Source organism: Ammospiza nelsoni, chromosome 11, assembly GCF_027579445.1.
Source record: "Ammospiza nelsoni isolate bAmmNel1 chromosome 11, bAmmNel1.pri, whole genome shotgun sequence".
In the NCBI taxonomy this organism is placed as follows: domain Eukaryota; kingdom Metazoa; phylum Chordata; class Aves; order Passeriformes; family Passerellidae; genus Ammospiza; species Ammospiza nelsoni.
The window spans coordinates 16,574,697-16,596,956 of NC_080643.1; the positions used below are offsets into that span (position 1 = coordinate 16,574,697).

A 22,260-nucleotide genomic window follows, 5' to 3' on the forward strand; every position below is an offset into this window, starting at 1 on the left:
CACACACTGAATGGGATACGATACTTAAAATTATGTCAGTGTTAAACCCAACTCCTGTGCTTCCTCCAGAACAGGATGTTGCAGTTTGTTTTCTCACACGTGCAAAGAGAGAAGTCAATGTTACTAAGCAAACTTTTAAAAAATCTTTAAACCTCCAGACAAAGCTATTGGTGCCTCTTACTCTTACCTATAGGTTTATAATCAGTTGCATTAAATGTCCTGAAAGAAGAGCCAAAGGGACTTCTCATTCTCTCCTCCAGAAGGTCATCCTCATCATCTGCCTGCAACATAGCTGAACCAAGGAAAGATTATTCCAAAATCTGCCTTCCATTAGTCACTACCATTAATCAACTTCAGATCAAATGAGACTCTGACATGAATTTTCTTTATATTTAAAAGCTTGGCAAGACCCATTTAATATCTACTCTTCCAGAGATGCCTTTATTGATAGTACAGATCATCAAAACTTAATACAGAGGACAAAATTATTTTCTCAAGCATCACTGGATCTGCCATTATACAATAGGTTGCTTTTCAATCTCACTAATTAGTTGTGATATTGCTGATGTTACAGAAAACTGTCTTTGTCAGCAATACATGCAGCATGAACATCCTGGAAAAAATTCAGGTCACATATGCCAGAAAGGCCTAGAGTTACAGAGTCTCTGAAGCTTCCCATTTCACTGAACAAGCAGCCACTTATCTCACAGGAGGTGACCCAGGAGAGTTATGGAAGGGGAGAAGTCCTACCTCCATACATCACTGTGCCAGTATAGTTGAAGACCACACGGCACTGATCCAGTGCAGGTACTGTGTGTAACAAATGGAAAGTTCGGAGGTCCCACTGAAAAAGCACAGGCTAAGGAGCAACAAACAACCAAAAATTTCTATTTCCTTTTCAATGGAGTGATAAAGAACTGGCTAACTGCATTCAAAAAACCTCATTGCATCTGTCTTGCAAATATGATTAAAGCAGGGGTGGACACTTGCTCTACAATCCATTCCATGTGTTCAAAATAAGAAAGCTCTTACTCAAAATGCCATTCCCAGACATGAGAAGTGACTGCAGTACCTTCAAGGCTGCTCTCAATAAAACATAGGAAGAGAGCTGAGGTGCTATGGAGTGTTATCAGAGAGGAAAATCTCTCTTGCTCTCTCTCTGTATTAAGTATTTTCTCCAGACTGCATCAGAGGCAAATCTAGATTTAAATTAGCTACCTAACAGCCCCTACTCTTCCTTGATTCACAGGTAGAAGCTCCTGTTACCACACAGAACAAGTAGCACAGAAGACCATGAATACAACTCTGCAAACAGCCACTTGTTCATCCATAGCAGCTCTTGAGCTCCCAGTACCAGCTAGCACAGTGGCCCAAAGGATACAATTTCAGTGTTGACAATGACCTCCAGCCCATTGGGATGGAAAACACCACTGATAGTCATGTTGAATTTGTCAAACTTGTGGATGGCTTGTGCTGATCTGACATCCCAGAGGACACCATCATTTAGGACAAGGTCATCAGTGGGGTTAAAGGTGGCACAGTTCTTCTTGTAGTTGTTGGCAAGATCTGGGTTAAACAGAGTCAATAGCTTGTTGCCAGTCTGAATATCATAGATCTTTTAGATTAAAAAGAAAAAGAAAGATTAGTCACAATTTGTAATATACCTGTGCCTAAAATCTTCCCATTCCCCTTCCTAGATTGCTTACAGAACCACCCCATTCTCCATTTCATTTTTGCATTTCAGGTGACAGCATTCCTTAAATAACCTTTCCTACCAGCCCTTTAATAGTTTTTCACAGCTGGAACCAAGCCTCACAACAAATTTTGGCCAGTGCTTGGCTTACTGCAGGTTCACTGACACATTTCACTACAATCAGGATGAATTCCAAATAAAATAACCTCACTATGAGGAGTGGACTGGGAAGCTGCAATCACAAGGTACCACTTAGCCAGAAACTATTTCAGAAATGGAACTGCTTTCAGAGCAGATGGTATTTACAAACATTAAAACTCCAAAGCACACAGTGAGGGGGAAAAAAGCCAGAAACTATAGAAAATTAGTTAAAATTCCTGGCATTTACATAGAAAAGCAAATTTGAGCTTTGGCACAAGAAACCTTTGGAATATAAAAAGGCCTTTAAACTAGTACAAAGGGTTTGTGATCATGTCCTCAGATAAATCTCATCTGTAACATCCCCCAGAGCCTAGCGCTTGTTCAAACTTACAGAGGAAAATATTCTCTAGAACTGGAAAACAAATCCATTTACCAGATAAACACAATAAACAAACTTCTAGCTAAATCCAAGTTAAAACTGGGCAGGAATAGAGAGCTTAATTAAACAAATCAGAGTAACATGTGAAATTATAAGTCATTTGAATAAGTTATATTTCATGGAAAATTTTTATGCAAATTTTCTTTTAAGAGAGACAGGGCCTAAACAAATGCAAATTAGCACTGCAAAGCAGCAGAAGGTCTCTGAAGTCTTGTCTGTCCACCTTGCAGGAATTCATGCAAAGCACTACAATACTCTCTGAAGATACAGTGCTAAAGTTAAATCACCCAAAAGTAGGCTGCAAATTTGTGGGGGGCAGAAGGAGGACATTTCTAATAGGTCATTTCCACAGCTGTTAACTGAGCTACTGTTTACAGTGGAACTTTATTATTATTACTAAAGAGCAACACTAAGAAAACATCTTCAGAGGAAAAAAAAATCCCGCATGATCTCTCTCAAATTAATAAAACAAAGCAGACTCTAAAATTGCCCAGGATCCTTGCCCAGAGGCAACACACTGCTTGTGATGGTCAAGTTTATACCCTCAAGAACAAGGAGAAGTCACTTGACACTTTCAAAGCTTTCCTCTGAAGCTCATCAGCTATACAGAGCATCAAAGCACTCACATCAATTAACAGCCATCCTATGGAGAATTATATTTCTGCCAGAGCTTCACAGCCATCAGCTTTCCTGGTACTTACATGTGCAATGTCTCCCTTTGTGCCAATGACCCTGTCCTGAGAGTGCTTGCTGAACTCCACATAGTGGTCATCAGGGAAGGAATGCCTGCAGATACAGCCAGTAAAGAAATCAAGGAATTGCAGATTCTACTTGACCCAAACAACCCCAACATCTCCAGCACAGGTTTCAACAATAGAGAAAAGATGTAGAAAACCCTCTCCTTTACCACTGATCACATTATCCTGCAGTAACAAATTCAGATCTGCCATCAACAGAGCCTGCCACAAATGCAATACTTTGGAGAAGTCAGCAGTGAATTATGGACATTGACACATGCACCTTAGGGAGTCAAACCTTTCCTCTGAAGAAAAGCCTGACCCCATGCAGGTTACGCCAAAACAGTTGTTAGCAACTAAAGTAGACAACAACCAAACCTTTTAAAATGAAGAGTTTTGCACAGACTTTTTTATGGGAAGGAACAGTTGTAAATACTGCAATAGATTTTAAAGTTTGCAGTTCAGGTCTGACAATTGCGCCATGCAAACCACCATGCTAGTCAAATTCTGAACTGGATACAGAAAGATCAACAAGGTAATTTACAACATGAGAATAAAAACACAAACATGTTTTTTTGCCCTCAGGAGTAACAGTGACTTTAGTGATATATCTTGTATGAAACAGGACTTCAGGTAGAACTTAGAATTTGTTCTCTATCAAATAAAATAGGGTAATTACCAACATAGGAAAGGGACCACATTTTATTTTTCACAAGAACATTTTGAGGTCTGTGCTATTCTGTTTAAGAGTTTATTCATGTATCAAATGATTCTTTCAACTGCAGCACACCCCATAACTGAATAAGAGTGTACCTACTTCATATCAAAGACAGACTTCATTCCCCACAACGCAGACAGAGGCTGGCTCCATGTAGCAGATGTCAGCAATAAAGATCCATCCTGAGTTTCCAGATAGGCACAGAGGAAAGGAAAAAAACACCAGGGAAAACAGAGGTTATCATTTTACCTGTACACTTTTAACTTACAAGATCAATTTGGAAACTGCAGAGCAGACACTTTTGTGCTTAATACTACTCCTATAGGAATAAAATCCAAGTATCTAACACTGTGTATAACAAAGAGCCCAAAGTAGACAAAGTTTACAGGTAAGAATAGGAACAATCTATGATGTTAACAGCAGATAAAATCAGGATAATCCACAGCTGAACTCTGATGCCCTGTGAGGGGAGTCCACTCTGCTTATAATCTTTTCTTTCTTCCTAGAATGATCTCCTGAAAGGTTTCTTTCTCCAGCAAAGATATATAAACTCTGATATCTTATCTCACACATAAATAAATGTGTAATAGTGAGTCTAAGCATTTTTCCACTTGCAGACATATATATTAATTTCTTAAGAAAGCACACAGCCACTGTGTATCTTCTTTACTATATTGGGAAGAAAAAGCCTTACATGTAGAACTCATAAGAGTGGCAATATGCAACTATTAAAAGTACTTCATCAACAGGCACTGCAGGCCAGCCAGTGGGTGCACTTCAGATGTACAAACCCAGATGGGCCCAAAACATGCCAGGGCTCAGGCAGTGAGAACTGCTAAAGATCAGAACAGGTCTGTGGTTCCTTACCCGGGATGGCTCAAGGTGCGTGATGGCAGAGTTATGGCAGTTGTAACTGGCCTCCTCCTGTCCACTGAACACGTTATAGAGCTTCAGCTGCCCCGTGCAAGTACCCAGCATTAGGAATCGTTCTCTTGCAGAAAATGCACAACAGGTAAAGCCACTCTCATCCTCATTTGCTTCCCTGAACACAGAAATTGGACGGAACCTAGAGAAGGCAAAAACACATGGGTAACCCAAAGGAGAGAAGCAAAACTGAAATGCTGTGTGATATTAAATAAAGCCCTTAAAGATTACACAGGTACAAGTTATAACTTTCTCTAGAGTAAGCCAAGTATCGGTTTGAAGACTAGTGCTTGAGTATTACAACAGTGTTTGCAATCTTTCAGGGTTTGTTTTCCACTATGTGGTACTTCTGTTAAAGCATATCATTAAGCTGAAGCACTTGGACTCCATCTTCAAAGCTGGATTGATGGAAAACCTGTAATGTCAACACCTGGGTAAATACAGAGAGCTAGCAAAAAAATTCCTAACAGTTCTGAAACGCTTAGCACAAGAGGATGTCACATGAGCTAAACAACATCCTGGCATCATAACTTCCCACAGTGACACTGCTTTCACTGTGAAGACACCCTCATGAACATGTCACCTTTGTTTTAATAAACTTTACATCACCTTCCAGTTTAACCTCAGGAAAGGCCACTGGTGGTGCTGGTGATTCAGTTGCAAGAACAAAATACAGATTTCACTGTCCTGCATCTGTCAGCCAACCATCCTCAAGGCTATGTTACATTTTCATAGAATTGGTGCTGCATACTCACCTTCCAAAGGAGAACAAAGAGCTACCAGCTTCATTAGTCAATGTTGCTACTGAAAATAAAGTGTGCTTTGTGTACTAAGGGTCAGCACTAAGGACAAGACAAAGAGAACAACTACTAAAAATGCCTTTCAAGGATCTCTCACTGTCACGGTGAATGAAAATTCTTTTGTCTCTAAGGATAGTCCACCGTGGGACTGCACAGCCTGAATCCAGGTAAGGCTTTTGGCACAGGGTACATCTTGAGAGAGATCACAACACAGTGTTCTTCCTTACCTGCTAAATATAAGGTGTCTATCAAAGCAGCCACCATCCACCCCTCCGTACTTCGGAAAGGCCGCCCTGCGGGTCAGCCGTGAGGTAAAGTTAGTGGGCGCCTGGCGCCTCTGTTTTGGCTCAGGACACTGGTGGGGAGTAAAGAGAGAGAAAGGGGGACAGGTGGCAACAGGGTTCTTGCAGCGGGCGTGCTGCTCCCTAAGGTACTCTGTGATTATACTGTCCAGCGTGGGTGGGGAAGGAAGGTGTCTGTCCAGCTGCTTTTTGATAGCTGGGCTCTGGCTGTAGGCGCCATGGTCCGATTTTTGTCGCAACACTCTGATTTTCCTGCCGTTGCAGGGAGACGGCCTCTCCCTGACAAAACTAATCCTGCCAATCAGAGGAGAGCTGCTAGCATAAGAAGGGCCTGGAAGGGCAGGTGGACCTTGGGATGCAGACGGCCTTGCCTGAGCATGGACAGAGGTGGCAGTGGAACCTACAGCAGTGTGGCTACTCAAACGGGCTGAGATGCCGTTAGCTATGCGAGGAGTGCGAGGCAGAGTCACCGGAGAGGCAGCGGCTGCAACAGGGGTGAAGGCAGAAGAGTGGGATGCTGCAGTCATGGGCAGGTCAGCCTCTTTCGTAAGGACAGACGCCGTTTCCCCGAGGCCCTTCGAGATGAGGTGGTTCCGAATCAGCAGCAGCAGCTCCTTCTCAGGAAAAGTGATCCTGGACTGGGCCACCACGTCGGCCTTCTGCAGGCGTGCCAGCGAGACGTCGGTGCCGATGAGCAGCGGCTTCCCCGAGACGCGCTCGATGAGCTCGGCCGCGTACTTGCAGAACTTGACGTGCTCGCTGCGCTTGTCCTGCAGCACCGGCTCCTTCATCAGCTGCTGGATCTGGCAGCTGCTGAACAGGGGCAGCTTGCTGATGATCTGCCGGACGGTGCTGCTGCGCGACAGCCCCACCAGGGCTTTGCAGGCCAGGGCCCGGATCTGATCTGCGTCAGTGATCGGCATCTTCACAGACAGCAGCGACAGCAGCACCTTGATGCCGTTGTTGGACTGCACCACATTCCACATCTTGGCCAACGTGTGCTCGCTGCTCTTGGGGGCCTGAGGGAGCTTTCGACGAGGAGTCCCAGAGATGAATTTCCCGATGCTGGAGATCCGATTATCTGGGCCGCACACGCAATTGATGATGATCTGAAGGGCTGATTTCTGAATCTCAGCATCGTGGATGAAAAACTCACCCTCAGCAACCCCAAGGATGATACTAATACCTAGTGAGGGAAAGAAATAGTTTCTTTATTACTCTAACATGTATCTCACACAAGTTGATCAGACAAGTAAAGGAGTCTTCCAGCGAATTTGAAGAAAATAGGTACTTCACTTAATTCCAGAAATTCCTGAAGTTCTGCTAACTAGTCTAAGACATATTCTTCTACCTCCCTAGCAAAATATTCTCCTGCCCTGCTGGTACTCCACATCATCATCAGTACGTAATGTCACACAAACTCTTAGATGTGGTGATCAAGCACAGGCCAGTATCTGGACAGAGCAAGATGCACAGACATGCTCTGATTCCTACTGCATAGAGCAACCCTTGTACAAACACTAACAAAGTAAATACTAAGAGGAAGGAAGGGGACCAAGTCACTGAGGACAAAATAATCATATCACAACTTCCAAAAGGAATCAGGCAAAAAAAAAAACTTTAGGGCGACTATTTTCCCCCACAGAATTCCTGTTAGTTTCACATCTGCTTCAGAATATCAAAACCCTCACAGAATTGCTGTTTGCCTAGGACGTTTAGTGCAAAAGGAATTGTCTTTTGCCTATATCTAGTATTGCGTCTGCCTTTATTTTTATTTTCTTATAAAGAAAAGTGAGGCTCCAGTTAAAGCAGAAGCCTTGGATCTGATCCAGGCACATCTCAGTCATTTATATGCTGAACCTGGAGGTAACCAGGTAGAGCATAATTAACACAGCAATAATTGTTCCTCTCCCTTACTCCCAGATGTCATATCCTCAGGAGACCTAAATTTCTGACAAACTGAGGAAACCTAATAGTCCCATTACAAAAGTATATTTGCCTCTACCTGTATTTAATGAGCTCTTGAAAACAAGTGCAAGAGAAAGACCTGCCTCTAAATTTGTAACCCAACCTCAGTGCTAATCATGACACAATTTTAACCACAGTGCACTCTCCCATTTATTTGCATCCTTGACAGTAACTCTGACTACATTAATTACTTTAACCCTTGTCTCACTGCAGGTGAGGAACAGCCAGCCAAAACCCATGTAGCAGGAGACAACTGATAAATGTGTAAGTCATTAGGACCATATTCTGCTTACCCACAGTGGAAACAGTAGACCCAGCTTCATCTAACACATCCACAGGTTCTGCCAGTTGCAACTGGATTTTAGGTACTACAGTCAGGATGGCCAGCACATCCAAAGCATATCGTACCGTGTCATTCCTGGAAGACAGCAACAGATGGACTTCTTAGAATTCTATGTACAGAGTTGTTTCAATAGCATAAAATAGTATTCCATTTACTCTGCTCCAAGAAATGGAAGCAAATCAGCCACATCTGCTGCATTTGATGGTGCCTTTTGATTTTAGAATGAAAAGGGCTGGTCTCCATAGAAGGCAGTGCTCACATGCACACCACTGCCTGCAGTCTGCCAGCATTTATCCCACATGGCTCACAGGCTCCTAAAAGCATGGTAATTCTGTATTTATAAAAATAAGAATGTTAGGACTTACTAAAGAAACCATTCTAAATTAAGCTGCTAAATTTAATCTAACTCTACATCTTAGCAGGGAAACAGTGCTATCAAAAATACTCTGTCACCAGTTAACTAGCAAGGAAGTTTATCTTAAATCAAGGGAAACTGTTCAGCAGTAAACCAGACAACTCTGATAGTCAAAAAGACACCAACTTAGGCTCCAGCCTAAGGAAGATGCAGGTTTGTGGAAGATGAAAAGGGATGTTCAGCAAGAGGTGAGAGAGCAGAAAAATGCAAAAAAGAGGAGATTTTTAACCTGTGTGGAAAGGTAGGAGTTAACCAGAGAGCAATTAGGAAACAGCTGCAGAAGGAAAGAAACAGGAGAACACAAACTACCCAGGCAGGAGAGTGCAACCTGAGAGTGGGAGGGAGGCAGGGAACTGCAGAAGCAAAAACAGATTTCAAAGGCTTTCAATTTAAGTTAGGCAAGGAGCTCCTGTAGGCAGCAGAAATAAGAAGGGAGTCCTGGCCCACCTCATTCCAGGATTAAGGTACGCCTTGATTTCACCTTCTTCTTGGATCATTTTCTAGGCTTTCTCTTAACAAAAAGGTAAACAAATGTTGAGACAGCTAGAAAGAGGCACAGAACTGTGATGAAGCTTTTCTGAGAAATCAGTGTCATACTAATCAAAGGCCTGAGGGATTTTGGCTCTTCAGAAATTTCTTGGCATCCCTCTCTCTACCTTAAAATTTTAGTCCTGCTTTCCCCAGAGTTAGCTTTGATAAGCACTGTGTGGCCACAGCACAGGCCCTAACAGCACTAACCAGCACGTGCCTGTTTTAAACAATATCAGGGTAGAAAATCTGGAAATGTAACATCCTGCCTATCAAACAGAGCACTACAGCAAAGAGCTCACCTTGCATAGTACGTCTTCCAGTTGCAGGCAATGGAAATGAGCTGAAGCATGAGCTGGACACAAGACAGCTTGAGAAAAACCTCTGCTGGCTCCCAGTAAAGCTGTGCTGGACCATACTCGATCAGGAACTCCATCATCTCCACAATCTGCTCATGAGTATAGGAGCAGGCCTGCAGGGTCCAAGGGACACCATTACATCACAAGGGTTACAAATTTGCACATCAAATCCCTCACTGCTGGGATTTAACTGAAAACTGCATCTATAAGATTAAACTACTCTGTGTCTTGCAGATTAAGTATTTACTTTCTGGTTTATTCCCCAGTTACAAAAGAATATAGCAACTGTCACTATAATACACAATAATAAGCTTAAGGATAATATCCTTAAAGTTTCTTTACAGTCTCAGAAAGCTAAGGCAAATTTAAGAAAAGTTACATTAAATTACAATTCTACTCTGCTTTTAAGCTACTAATCTAGTAGTTACTACACCATCATTCAATATACATTTATGATAAAATACTAAAAAGGTTGCTAAAAATATTCAATTACAGTTTCTAAGTGTTGACTATAAAGCATACTGAATTTTAAAAAATTCCTAGAAAGTCTGCCTTTCAATATTTTTAATTACATGAGAAAGCAACATTTTATATACATTTTTAGTTACAGAACAAAAGTGATTTCTGCAGAAGCAAAAGCTCCCTTATATTTTCTTACTTCAGTTCCTCCAGAGAACTACCATAAATTAAATCAGGAACCACAGGTGAATGTACTTTCTCAAAACCAGCAGCCCTACAATCTAGTTTTATAAAAACCTAACAAACAAACAAACCCCAAAAAATCAACAAAACCAGCTTTGCAGGGAGAAATCAGGGAAAAAAAATCATGGCCAAGACTATGATTATTATCTATCTGAATCTCATGGGTCATTTCTAAAAACAGTTGTGTTCAAAAGACATTTCAGTTATTATCAAATTAAAGGTATTTCTGAGTTTTTCAGCATTAAGGACCTCTATACATATACAAATTTTGTTCTTTCAGAGATTCACAGCACAGAAAATACAAATATCAAATACAAACAAATATTTGATATTTGTATCAAATACAAATACCAAAAACAACCTGCCTTTGAGTTTCTGAGAGATGGAAAGGGAACCACAGCACATGAGCAGGAACCCTCATCAAATGTCATTCAGACAAGCCTCTGTATTTCCCTATTACAATGCCATTCCACACGACAGGAAAAAGGTACAAATACAACAACTGCAGCCTGCCTAGTTATTGCACTGGCTTCAAAGGGATCTGCACATGTCTGCAGCTTGGATTCAACTGAGAAATGCAACAACCTGGTGAAAAGCTGAAGCCTGCCATGTGCTCCTCACCTTGTAGGGGGGCTGTGGGTGGACCAGGATGCCGCCCTCGGTGCGCTGCAGCGACTGCTTCACCTGCTCCAGTTTGATGGCAAGGTGCGCCTCGAAGTAGCGGCGCAGCGCCATGCAGGTGTGCTTCCCCGTCTGCCGGCTGGCAAAGATCTCATCATCACTCAGCAGGGCTCCTTGGTCTTCCAGGTTTAAGATCTCCAGAGTGCTTATCTTCAGAAAGAAGTTGGGTATGGGAAAAAATGGTTCATCAGCTCAGTCTTCAGGAAAAAAAAGCATCTACAACTCTCAGCTGCTCTCACACCAAACCCTAACACTGCCTTTGCTGTACAGGACATAGAAGCACACTGAGAGCTGAGAAAGGCTGTCTGAACAGAAAAGGGTCTTTGTGTGGGTAAACAGCCAAAACTGAACCATGCCCTCTCCTTCACTATCCATGAAGACAGAAATCACAGGATCACAGAATGAACTAGGTTGGAAAAGACCTTTGAGATCATCAGCTCCAACCTATGACCTAACACCTCCTCATCAACTAAACCATGGCACTGAGTGCCACATCCAGTCTTTTTTCAAACATGTCCAGAGACATGTTTCCCCTCCCTGGGCAGACAATTCCAGTGCCCAATCACTCTTTCAATGAATTTTTTTCTGATGTCCAACCTAAACGTCTTATGGCATAGCTTAAGACTGCGTCCTCTCATTCTGTCACTCACTGCCTGGGAGATGAGACCAACCCCCACCTGACTAGATAGTTGTAGAGAGTGACAAGGTCACCCCTGAGCCTCCTTTTTTCCAGGCTAAAGAAATTACATCAGTGTAGGTCTCGAGGCAGTGTTGTGCTCAGTACTCTTAAGCAAAATATGGCACCACAAGGTGTGCTGGCACCCTGCAGCGCTAATGCCCCTGAGTTAGACAGGGCCCAAGCTGCAGGAGTGCACAGCCACACCCTGCAGGCATTGCAGCTTTTCTATATGAACAATGTCTTGAACTTGTGCCCAGAAGGTACTACAGTTCCTGCAGCATGCACACAGCCATTCCTCTCCTGGAACAAGGCTGCACTGATCCACATCCAACAGGGTGCACATCTATGTGGAGTGGCAACAAATATCTGGACTACCACTAAGCCACCACTGTTTGAATGAGTATTGCTTAACCCAGGAGTTGCACAAAAAAGCTCCCAAAGGGTATTAAGTCTCTAGACAATAATCATAATAATAAAAATAATAAAGATAAAAGGATGCATGCAAGTGTTGCTTAGAAAACTCAACCCACCCCTCCATCTCTTGGGAACTGAGGAGGAAGAACTCCAAACAAAACCAAACAAAAGAACAAAACTCTACACAGTTGCATTTACAGGGTGCAAAACCTGCCACTAAGCCCCTGTCCCCTAAAAAGCCACAGTCCTTACCAGGTTCACCAGACGCCGCAGCCCATCGTGCCTATCAAAGAGCTCCAGCACAGCACGGAAGGAGAAGCAGATGGAGAAGAACATGGTGGCATGGCAGCAGCCCGAGGCATGGGAGCACTCCATCAGCCACAAGGTGTAGTTCACCACATCTGAAAGCACATTGTGGGGGTGCATGCAGACCTGGAAAGCAAAAGAACATTCTTGATGAAGACTTCAAACAGATTGCTTAAGAGATTTGGTCCAAGGAGAATGAATACTCTTTGAGAAGCAGAGGACAAGTATCAGCTATTCTCAGCTTGACTTCAGACATCTGACATGAAATAAGAAGTCCCATTTCTAGACCGGTAAAAAAAGCTGCTGACTAATAAAGACCAATAAAGAGTATGATTTGGCAATGTAGGACTAGAAATTGGCCATTCCCAGAGTAAAGCACAATGAATACAGCAGTCTTGGTGTAGTATGATTCCAGTCCTTCTCCATACCATTTCCACATATCCAAAGAATGCTTTGCTAGAGGCCAACAGGTTTCCACTGAAGAAACACAAATTCTGCTCAGTGAAACCAAGTACCATGTCCTATGTTAAGGTACTACCAAACTCTAGCAGCACTGAAGCTTAGGGGAACTGCAAGGATTGTCAAATCCAAGTCTAAAGCCTGACTTTTCTCTGGAAACAGACAACTGAGCTGGTCTTTTCCTGTTCTCAGGCTGCGCCTCCAAGATGTGCAGACCATGCACTCAGAACTGCACTTTTGCATTTGCCTATTTACTTCCACTGAGGAGGAACTGGGAACCCTCTGTCAGGGTCAGTGACAAGAGGAACTGAAGTGCTGGCACCAGCTGCTGTGTGCCAAGTTAGCAGAGTTTTCCATCTCTTCTCTGCTGGTGTTGGATACACTCAAAGAATACAGTGCTACCAGCTTCAGACCTGAGGTCTAGCATGGACTACCTGACAAATGACTGTACCCTGAAGGTGGCTTCCTCTGAAATCCAAAATGTACCACAGACTCCTCCTCTACCTGGTATCTGAATATACTGGGGATAACATCTGGCAGAACATCTGGAACCATCCATGGAGAAAAACAATCTCAGGTGTAGCAGTCCATTGGAACAGACAGGAAAAGAAAGGCAAATGAGAATGAAGGAGTTTTCTGTTGGGATTTTGTGTGGGAAAGAATAGAATGAAAAGGGTGATTAAAGTATTAAGACAATGCTGACAAGGTCTTCAGTTAATTCCCTAGGAACTGAAATCCACACCCTTAAAACAAAACACTGTTATTCATATACACACCTTGAAACAATACACTATTATTCAAACACCTCCTAAAGCCTCTGCATATATCAATTAACCATCCATATAAATTTGCTTTTAAGCTTAGAAGATGCTTATTCAGTGTCTGAACACAGGTAGAAACACTGAGAAATTATGGGAATGACTGCAGTTACAGCACAAGAACAGCTCTTACCCTCTCCATAGCATCTTGATTGTATGACAAGTAATACAAACACATGGACACTCCTGTGGCTGCCATGGAAGGACGAGGAATCTCCAGCAACTTCTGCACTCCTCCATGAGCAACAAACTCTGTAGCAAACTTGTTGTGCAGCAGCAATGATGCCAAATGCTAAGGAATCATAAAAGCAGATTAGACTAGGATTCTTGAAACTGCCATCAGTTGCATCCCCACCCCATAGAAAAACAGACAGCAGAAAAAGTAACTGCTCTGTGCTTTGTGCACCTCACTTCCTCCTCCCATTACATTTAATCCACAATGCAGTATTTATCCCAATAACAAAACCAAAAGAGGCACTACCATTTTTTTTTACACATTTTGCAAAAAAAAAAAAATACTAGAAAAGCAGAGCAACTCAGAAATTATCCAACAGGCCACCTTAAGGTCTTTTTATTGTCTTCAAATTCACTCACTTTGTATTATCACTACTAACTATTTAAATTTCCATTCATATATTGATTATGACATCTTGCTGATGGAAGGAATTTTACAAAATGAGGTGTAAAGACAGTTAAAGGGAAGCCTGCAGCTGCACTGCTTTTCTGTATTACCCACACCTTAAGAGCAAACAGTAAGAGCCACTGTACACCCCACTCTACTCCCAGCTGAAGTAACCATGAGCTACTGTAGGAACACTGCTTCTTCAAAATAAATTCTCAGGCAAATGACAAAGATACAGAGAGGAAGACTCTGGAGGATCAGAGGCAGAGAAGTTATTGTGAAAGAGGGAAAGAACGCACAGAAGAGTTTAACTTGTGCTGCTGCACTGCAGGTTTGGCTTGAATAAGGTTCTTTTGTGTGGCTTTTTACCTTGGGGAGGTAACCCTAAAGACTACTCACACCAAACTAGTACTTGAACCACTGAGATCAGAGATGTCATGCTGGAGCTTCTGGGAAATAAGATGTTTATGCTCCTCACCCCTCACAAGTGTCCTTTGAGATAGCAGGCAGTGGAATAACTCAGGAATGCCATCTAAGGGCAGCAGGAACACAATCATTTGACAGAAAGAGGAATTTTTATCATCTTCAAATAGGTAGCTGAAAGATGAACTTAATGGCCCTTCCTGCACAATTAAGATCTTTTTATTCCCTCCTTCCTTTCCTGTTTTTTCATTTTAAGTGCTTGACACCTCAAAAATCAAAACTGCAGTACATTCAGCTTGAGTGAAAAGCACTTCCAATCCAAGGGAATGCTGCAAGACATCAGCCTAAAGAAGATGAGCACTTGCCTTTGACACATAGCAAGCATATATTCCATTTTTTTACAATATTTATGGTATATTTTATATACTTTGAAAGAAGCTTACCTTAAGGGCTTCAAAAGTGAGCAGCACATCGTTGGTTCGCTTCAAATCAATGTAGTACATCATCAGCTCCCTTGATCCCAGCTGCATAAAGATGGGGAGCAGCTGAGAAAACAAAAATGGGACACTAGCTGAATGTTTCATGGGAATTACAAGGTCTCTCTTGGTTTATACTCTCTCAAACCCCCAGTTTTCCCTTATTAGCAGATACCTGTTATGAGAGGTCAGAGGTAACCAGCTCCATCCATAGGAAGCAATAAAGGTTAACAGACCTCTTGTATTACATCTGCTGACTGCAGCAAGGTGCATGGCAGCTGCCACACGGAAATCTTAAGACTCTCCTCCAAGTGCAGCTATGGAAGACACAGATACCACCCTGGAGAGAGGCTCCACCTTCCATCTGTGCAAAGACAACTACCCAACAACTGAACAGAAAAAACAGGAGAGCAGGGCAACAGACCAAAACCCTTTGCATCATTCTTTGTAACACCTTTATGCTAGTAATTCCTATTTTTATTGCCTATTATTGCTGGCATATGAAGCAATCCAGTCTGCATGCAGGGTGTTAGGGGGTAATGGTTTCACTGGGTCTCACAGAAACAAGGCACACATGTGCACACACAACATCCACCACAAAGCAAAACTTGTGTTGCTTTGTTCTGTTACTAATTAGGTAAACCACAAAAAAATTTAAAAAAAAAAAAAAAAGGAAACACTCTTTGGTAAACCTGACACAGTCACATTATTTTGTCCATTTAAGTACTACCAGTTATCAAAAGCATCTGCATAACATAGGCCCTGTCACTTCTCCTCAGAGCTACTACAGAGATTACACAAACCACTTCATTTAGAATTTCAAGTTGATTATTTCCTCAGACTTTTATTTGCAGGACTCTATTATATCCACCATAGGAAACAGGAAATGTCTGCATTTCAAACAAAGCTTCCAAGCACTAAATTTAGCAGGAACATGGGACAAAATCCCCAGGGCCATGCTCCAACTTCCAGACCACACATCTGCTAGGTTCAGGTTTGAGTATTACCCACCAAGTAATATTCAAACTAATGACTTCATCAGTTTAGAAGTCATCAACAACTCATGAAAAGTTATCAGTCTTAATCATGACAAGAAATACCAGAGCGTGATAGAGCAGTTCTGCCAATTTCCCCCCACAATTCCACTCAGCTTTGTACAGAGAATTAGAGCACAGAGTGCTTCCTCCCACCTTCATATGCTCACCTCCTGGTACTCCCCCAAGGGAGTCAGGTACTGAAGAATCAGCCTCTGCTCTATGGCAGGAGTCAAGGGGTAAAGCGTGTAATTGGTGCCAATCACCCACGGGGACATTTCTGACCAGCTGCTGTTGGACAGCTCCACAAACATCCGCTCTGGCTCCGAGGTGGAGAAGCCCAGCTTCTGCTTGGCCTTGCGGAAGCCGTCTCTTTCGTGCTGCTTCCCTGATTTGCTTCTTCTCAGTCCCCCATCATCCAGCTTGGTAGCAGAGTTTACTCTGCTGCTGGTCTTATGACTTGAATCAAGATGAAAGGAGATCTCCATATCAGCAGAAACTTCTTCTTGCTCTCCATCTACTGTCATCTCCCCATAATCCATATCCACAGCCTCTTCATCGAGGGGCAGCAGAGGATCTGAGGGCACTTTCCGAGGACTGGGGCGCTTGTTTTCCTGTTTTGTGGTCATTTCAGTGACCTGCAACTCTCGCAGCCGACGGAGCACCAGAGCCACCTGGTTCAGAGAAGCAGCAGCACTCATGAGAATACAGTCCTTGCTTTGATCATGCAACTCACCTCAGCCATATTTTTAGTTATCATCATATAACCCCTCCACAGCATACAGGTCAGAGTACGTTGCTGTGTACATTTGCCCAGAGACATAACAACTTCAAAGTGACTGAGAGAACTCAAATCCATTTTGCTACAGCAACTCTCATTCTAAAATATCAGCACCGTGTCTCCCATGTGAGAAGGAAGTAGCTGGAAAGCCATTAAGAGCAGATGAGCTATAGTGGTGCTAACAGAGCCACATACCAGATTGCAGCATCCTTCCACCATCTCTGCCCAGCCTGAAATAAAGGTAACATTCCCTTTGGAAGCAGCAGCTTTGGTAAATTGCAGTTCCACAAAACCAAAGGTCATGCTTTTACTTTTAATGTTTAGAAGAGAAGTCATAGCTGTCTCCATGTTGACTCACCTTTCATTTTAAAACCTCTGTCTGGTGGGCAAACCACAATGTGCAATAGTTACAGATGTAGAGCTTCTGAAAGTTGTTATTTAAGGAAAGTATGAATATGAGCTCATTAAAAAGTATTTGACTTCTTAGGCTTCCATTGGCATTTGGAATACAACTGCTGTTAACAGAATATCAGACTGCATGCTCCAACTCAGGCAGGAAAGGATGGAAACCATGACCCTTACAGACAGCACTACAACCACTGTAAGACTCATACATTAACCCAAGAATGTGAGCTCCCCATGAATAAAAATTATAAAGAGGTAACTGTACTCCACAAAGGGAAAGTGATTGAGAGATCATTACCAACTGGGAGTTCTCATCCCTGTAATTTGCAGCAATATCCTGGTTTTCCATAGCTCCTCCCAACAGTCCTGTTGCATATGTCCTTAGTGGCTGATCAGCTTCTCGTGCCCACTTAAAGAGATTTTCAACTATGCCTTCCTAGAAGGGAGGAAACAAGAAACCAGTTCTAACAGTTACATTTCATCTTCAGCTTCTCAGTCCCAGTGAAAGCATCTTTTGGGAAGAATTCTCTCTTATTGCAGTAATGACCAGGCTGGATTTCCCACCAAGCATGGAATGAATAAAAATACCTGCTGCAATCAAACCCCCCCCCCCCCCAAAAACAAAAAAAACAAAAAAAACAAAAAAAAAAAAAAAAAAAAAAAAAACAAAAAAAAAAACAAAAAAAAAAAAACAAAAAAAACAACACACAAAAAAAACCCCACTCCTAAATCTTTAAGTGGCACGAAGCTATTCCCAGGCATCAGATACCTGGATCTGCACAAATGCAAAAAGTGGCCAGTGAAGGTATTTCCTAGGAGGCAGCAAAACACTACAGGTATGAATCAGTCCAAATGAAGAAGCCCAAAGTTCTGATCAGTTTCACTAATAAAAATCTCCAGCAATTTAGCAAATTTCAAATAAGCTGTGTTGAACTTATATCAAATAAAATGAAATTTGGCCAGATTTAAAACAGACAATTAGAAAGACAACGGTTTGGAATGAAAGATCAATTTGTTTCCTCTAAATTGCCACTGGATTTAGAAACATCAACAACAATTATCGTGACAGAAATCTTGCACATTATTTGAATTACAGGTACAATACAATAGAAAATCAGTGAAAAGTAATAATGAAGAGACATTTTAACAGGAACTCTCAGCTCACAGATTTTTATTGCCTGTTATATACTTAAAGACAATTGCATTATTATTGCTCTTATGTAATAAAAAAAAAAAAGTCTAACTGATGAGCTGTGAAATCCCTTGGTCGCTAGAGGGCCTCTTTGTGACAAGAACAACACCCTCTTCCCAAAGCCTCCTATATACAGGAGCCCTAAGTGCCAGAACAGAGCTCTAGATATTCTCAAGTCAAAAGGAAAAAAGTCCCTCAGTGCAAAACTTAATTTCATTTCAGTTTACAGAAAGCTTTTATCTCTGGAAATAGCTATATTCTCCTCAAATGGGGAATTACTGTTTTGGTTTTAAATTGTTTTTTGATCAAGGCTTCCCAGCCTCAGCTTTTGGACAAATCACAAAGAGCTCAAATTAAATTAAATCTTTCACAAAGGGAGCACATTATTATCTTTTATTATGCTTTAGAATTCATCTGCATATTTCCAATAGTAGAGAAATTAATTTAGAACTTTTATATACAGCACTGCCTCATTTCCAAACTTCAGAAAAATATTAATTCTTACAGACAAGGAAACTATGGCTTGAGTGAAATTCACTTTCTCCTCAATTTCCACTCTGTGTGCATTCCTTCAGAACAACTCATCTGTCAACATGTGAAGTCTGACTCAGCTGTCTATCAGAGCTCCAGATAATGCTCACAAAGCTTGTGGATTTTAGACTGCTTAGTTAAAGTATGACTTGCTTATCACTTAGCTCTAGGAAAGCTATTGCTCTGCCAGAGCTGGGGATTACTGGGCAAGTTCTCCATGTTCTGCACAGCCTGCTCCATTCACAGGCCTATAAAGCAACAATTCCCAAAACATTACATTAAATTCCAGCTCCTCTGTTTCAGTCAGTCACATCACACTTTAAAAAGCTATGAAATACCCAAGATTTTATTAATTGAACATGCCAAGAGCAAAAAGCCCCAGACCATTAGTGAGGCTGAACAGATTGGCTCCCAGACACAGGATTTCAATATGGCTTTTTAGTGGCTTCTCCTTTGGGAAGTCTTATTGGAGTACAAAATAAAGCAAGCTATAAACCCAAGTTTTAGTGCAGGTGATACCTTTTCCTGGAAGACAACAGCTGTTTCCAGTCCCGGCATGATGTCCAGCAGGAGTCTGCAGGCTGCAGTGTTTAGTGGAGGTTCTCTGCTTGTCATCACATAAGCATTCACTAGCTGGAGAAGATCAGGAACAGCACAGGTTTGAAATTCAACTCTGACCAAACCTAGAGCAGTGAAAGCCTTACAGCTCCCATGGCAGGAAAATAATAAAGTAAGGAATGCCATTCTAAGCCCTGGATCTCAACATGTCCAGCCTTTAGCCTGCTCCCTCAGTGCCTTGGAAGTCAAAACTACTTCTCAGAGAACCAGAGAGCCTCTGATCTGCTGTTTACTGACTAAAGATCTATAAACACAAATGCCTTGAAAAACTAACAGAACAAACATTAAAAGGTAATGAAAAAATTAACATAAGAAATTGCACATTTTTAACTGCACATGTATTTCCTTATCACTTGCAGTTTGACAGAGAGAGACATGCAAGCAATCTGTCAGAATCCTTCCAGCAATGTGTACTGATATAGGTGTTTGCAGGCATGCAAAGGTCACAAAATTCTAGCTATTAAGTCATGTTAGAGTTTAGCAGTACAAGTGGAAAGGCAGACTCTTGCCTCCTGATTCTCTGCCTGAGTCTTCTAGAGCTGACATGCTCTTCTGTTCCTGCAGGCAGCCCAGTAGTTCCAAGCACTCAGAAACAAGGCACTAGAATTAGTGGCATTATCTTCATTATAGAAAGAAATTATGTTTTTGGACTTGTATTAAAGAAGCCCCATTTTCTTTAAAGAGATTGATACACCTTGAAAACAACTAATTCAGTTGTTGCTACACACATTCCAACAGCTCATGAACTCCCCTTTACCTGAGTGACTCCAATAGTGGCAAAAGAGTTGCTCTTAAACCCATCTTAAAATCCAGTATTATGGAAAAGAGAATTCTGACACCACTAAAATAAATATTAAACAACTAACAAGGCCAACCAGCACAGAGGAAATAAAAGCAGTAAGGTGGTGTGAAGAACTGACAGAGAAAGTTCTCAGAGCAAACTTACCGCATTCATGAAATCATCATTCTTGAAGAGTATCCTCAGTAAGTGACCAAGCATGCACTCAGGGTCTGCCCGACCTGTAGGACAAACAGGAACACAGGAAAACACTCAACACTCACCTTCCTACCTCAATATGCCAACATTAATACTGAACTGCTACCTTCAAACTGCCTGGGGACGCTCCAGAGTCAGCACTACAGAGCACAACTCCCTAGTGCGAAAGCAGTCAGACCTCGATCAGAATTGGCACATCCAGGCTAGAAGCTGCTTACCTTTGAATATGAGCTACCAGTAAGCACTGGGGCACAGCTGGTGCTGCCAGGACTCCTTACCTGGGTGTCGGTCATCGAACGGGTCAGGGTCCCCTTTGCGGTACTCTTCAGTCTCCTTCTCGATCAGCTCGGACATCCTGCAGCCGGAACAGCACAAAGTGAGCAGCACTCACACTGCTGCAGCACAGCTCCTCACAGTCACACACCTGGCAGAGCACTGCAAACCAGCCCATCAGCTTTCACCAGTGTTCAGTGCCACCAGAGGATTTCTGACTGGCCACAACAGGGGGGAGAGAAAACACTGGCCTCTACTATCTCATCTCATTTTTAGCTCCAAAATGCACTGAACCCATAGTGACATCCCAGAGATGTATAAACTTTGACACTCTGAAGGGCTAACACCTTTTATTTACTCATGTTAGACTCCTTGTGATGTTCTACACACAGTGTAGAGAACTAGAGCCAATAAAGGGCTTGAGCAGTACCTCATACCACCACAGTGTCTTTCTTCTGCAGCAGAGCAAGTCCTGAACAGGTAACTTATTCCTCCCCTTTGCTCAGTCTGTGCAGGGGCAGCTGCTCAAACTGCCTGCATAGTTTTTTGTTATTCTGCACATTAAATTTCAATTGTGTTGGAGAATTAAATATAAATATGAATATTTAACAAATATTAAATAGCTTTATTAAGTGCTGTGTAACCTCTATTCAGTTATCAACTTTTTACCATGCGTCAACTACCACCATGGATAAGACAAGGAGAAACTCAGCCAGCTCCCTGCTCACAGATCCTCAAAATACATTAAATGCTCCTCTCTATCAAAAACACAAAATTGAGTTGTTTTGGTGCTATCCCTCCCCTAAACTTAGAAGCAGCCTCAGCAGAAATAAGAAATCCTACACTCTAACTCATTTAGAATGAGCAGTAAGAGAATTAATTATTATTTTTATTTACACAAAATCAAGAAGAGGAAAATTATCTCATGGTCAAGGAATAAATAATTCCATAGTCATTCATTGTCCTTCTCCACGCAGTTTGAGGTGAGATAAAGAGCACTCAATTCAACTGAAAAAACATTAGGAAATTAAATCTCATTTCCTTGGTATAAGACATGATTCCTTCCCCTCTACAGAGGTTCAGAGTGGGAGGCAGCATCTATGCGCAGCACAGCATTTTAAAACAAGGTCTTAATACCTCACAGTAGTTATCTAGGCAGAGTTTATCACAGGGGAGGGAAAACTGCTGGAAGGCTGCAGTAATCCCTGGAAAAATATTTGTCTTTCACAGAGGATTTCCCTTACAGAACACTGCTGACTTCTATTCCGTGCCTGTTACTTTCCAGAAAATACCCAGTGCTCCCAAGCATGACTAGAGGCAAAAATGTTCTTAGTCCTGCCTCTGTGAGCTACACTTGCCAGTGTGACAGAGGATGACTCCTGCCAGATTCCAGGAACAGCAAATTAGCTCATTGGAAATAAGCAGAGAACTTTCTTGCTTGCCTTTGATCTAACAATTATCTTTCAACAAGCTGTTGATCTT

General features: G+C 42.1%; 1 protein-coding gene across 1 annotated transcript in view; it reads right to left on the minus strand.

Annotated features, from left to right (window-relative positions):
• DCAF1 (DDB1 and CUL4 associated factor 1) overlaps window positions 1-22,260 on the minus strand; it is a 47,937-nt gene that overhangs the window by 16,933 nt on the left and 8,744 nt on the right. Inside the window, exons 3-20 of the mRNA XM_059480061.1 lie at window positions 20,784-20,860; window positions 20,455-20,528; window positions 19,410-19,523; window positions 17,466-17,603; window positions 16,152-16,655; window positions 14,915-15,016; window positions 13,560-13,718; window positions 12,096-12,275; window positions 10,691-10,900; window positions 9,311-9,480; window positions 8,016-8,140; window positions 5,680-6,940; window positions 4,596-4,794; window positions 3,828-3,910; window positions 2,975-3,059; window positions 1,382-1,615; window positions 751-844; window positions 188-292 (exon numbers count right to left, since the gene is read on the minus strand). Of these exons, the coding sequence (XP_059336044.1) occupies window positions 188-292; window positions 751-844; window positions 1,382-1,615; window positions 2,975-3,059; window positions 3,828-3,910; window positions 4,596-4,794; window positions 5,680-6,940; window positions 8,016-8,140; window positions 9,311-9,480; window positions 10,691-10,900; window positions 12,096-12,275; window positions 13,560-13,718; window positions 14,915-15,016; window positions 16,152-16,655; window positions 17,466-17,603; window positions 19,410-19,523; window positions 20,455-20,528; window positions 20,784-20,860 (3,914 nt within the window). The remainder of the gene's footprint in view (window positions 1-187; window positions 293-750; window positions 845-1,381; window positions 1,616-2,974; window positions 3,060-3,827; window positions 3,911-4,595; window positions 4,795-5,679; window positions 6,941-8,015; window positions 8,141-9,310; window positions 9,481-10,690; window positions 10,901-12,095; window positions 12,276-13,559; window positions 13,719-14,914; window positions 15,017-16,151; window positions 16,656-17,465; window positions 17,604-19,409; window positions 19,524-20,454; window positions 20,529-20,783; window positions 20,861-22,260) is intronic.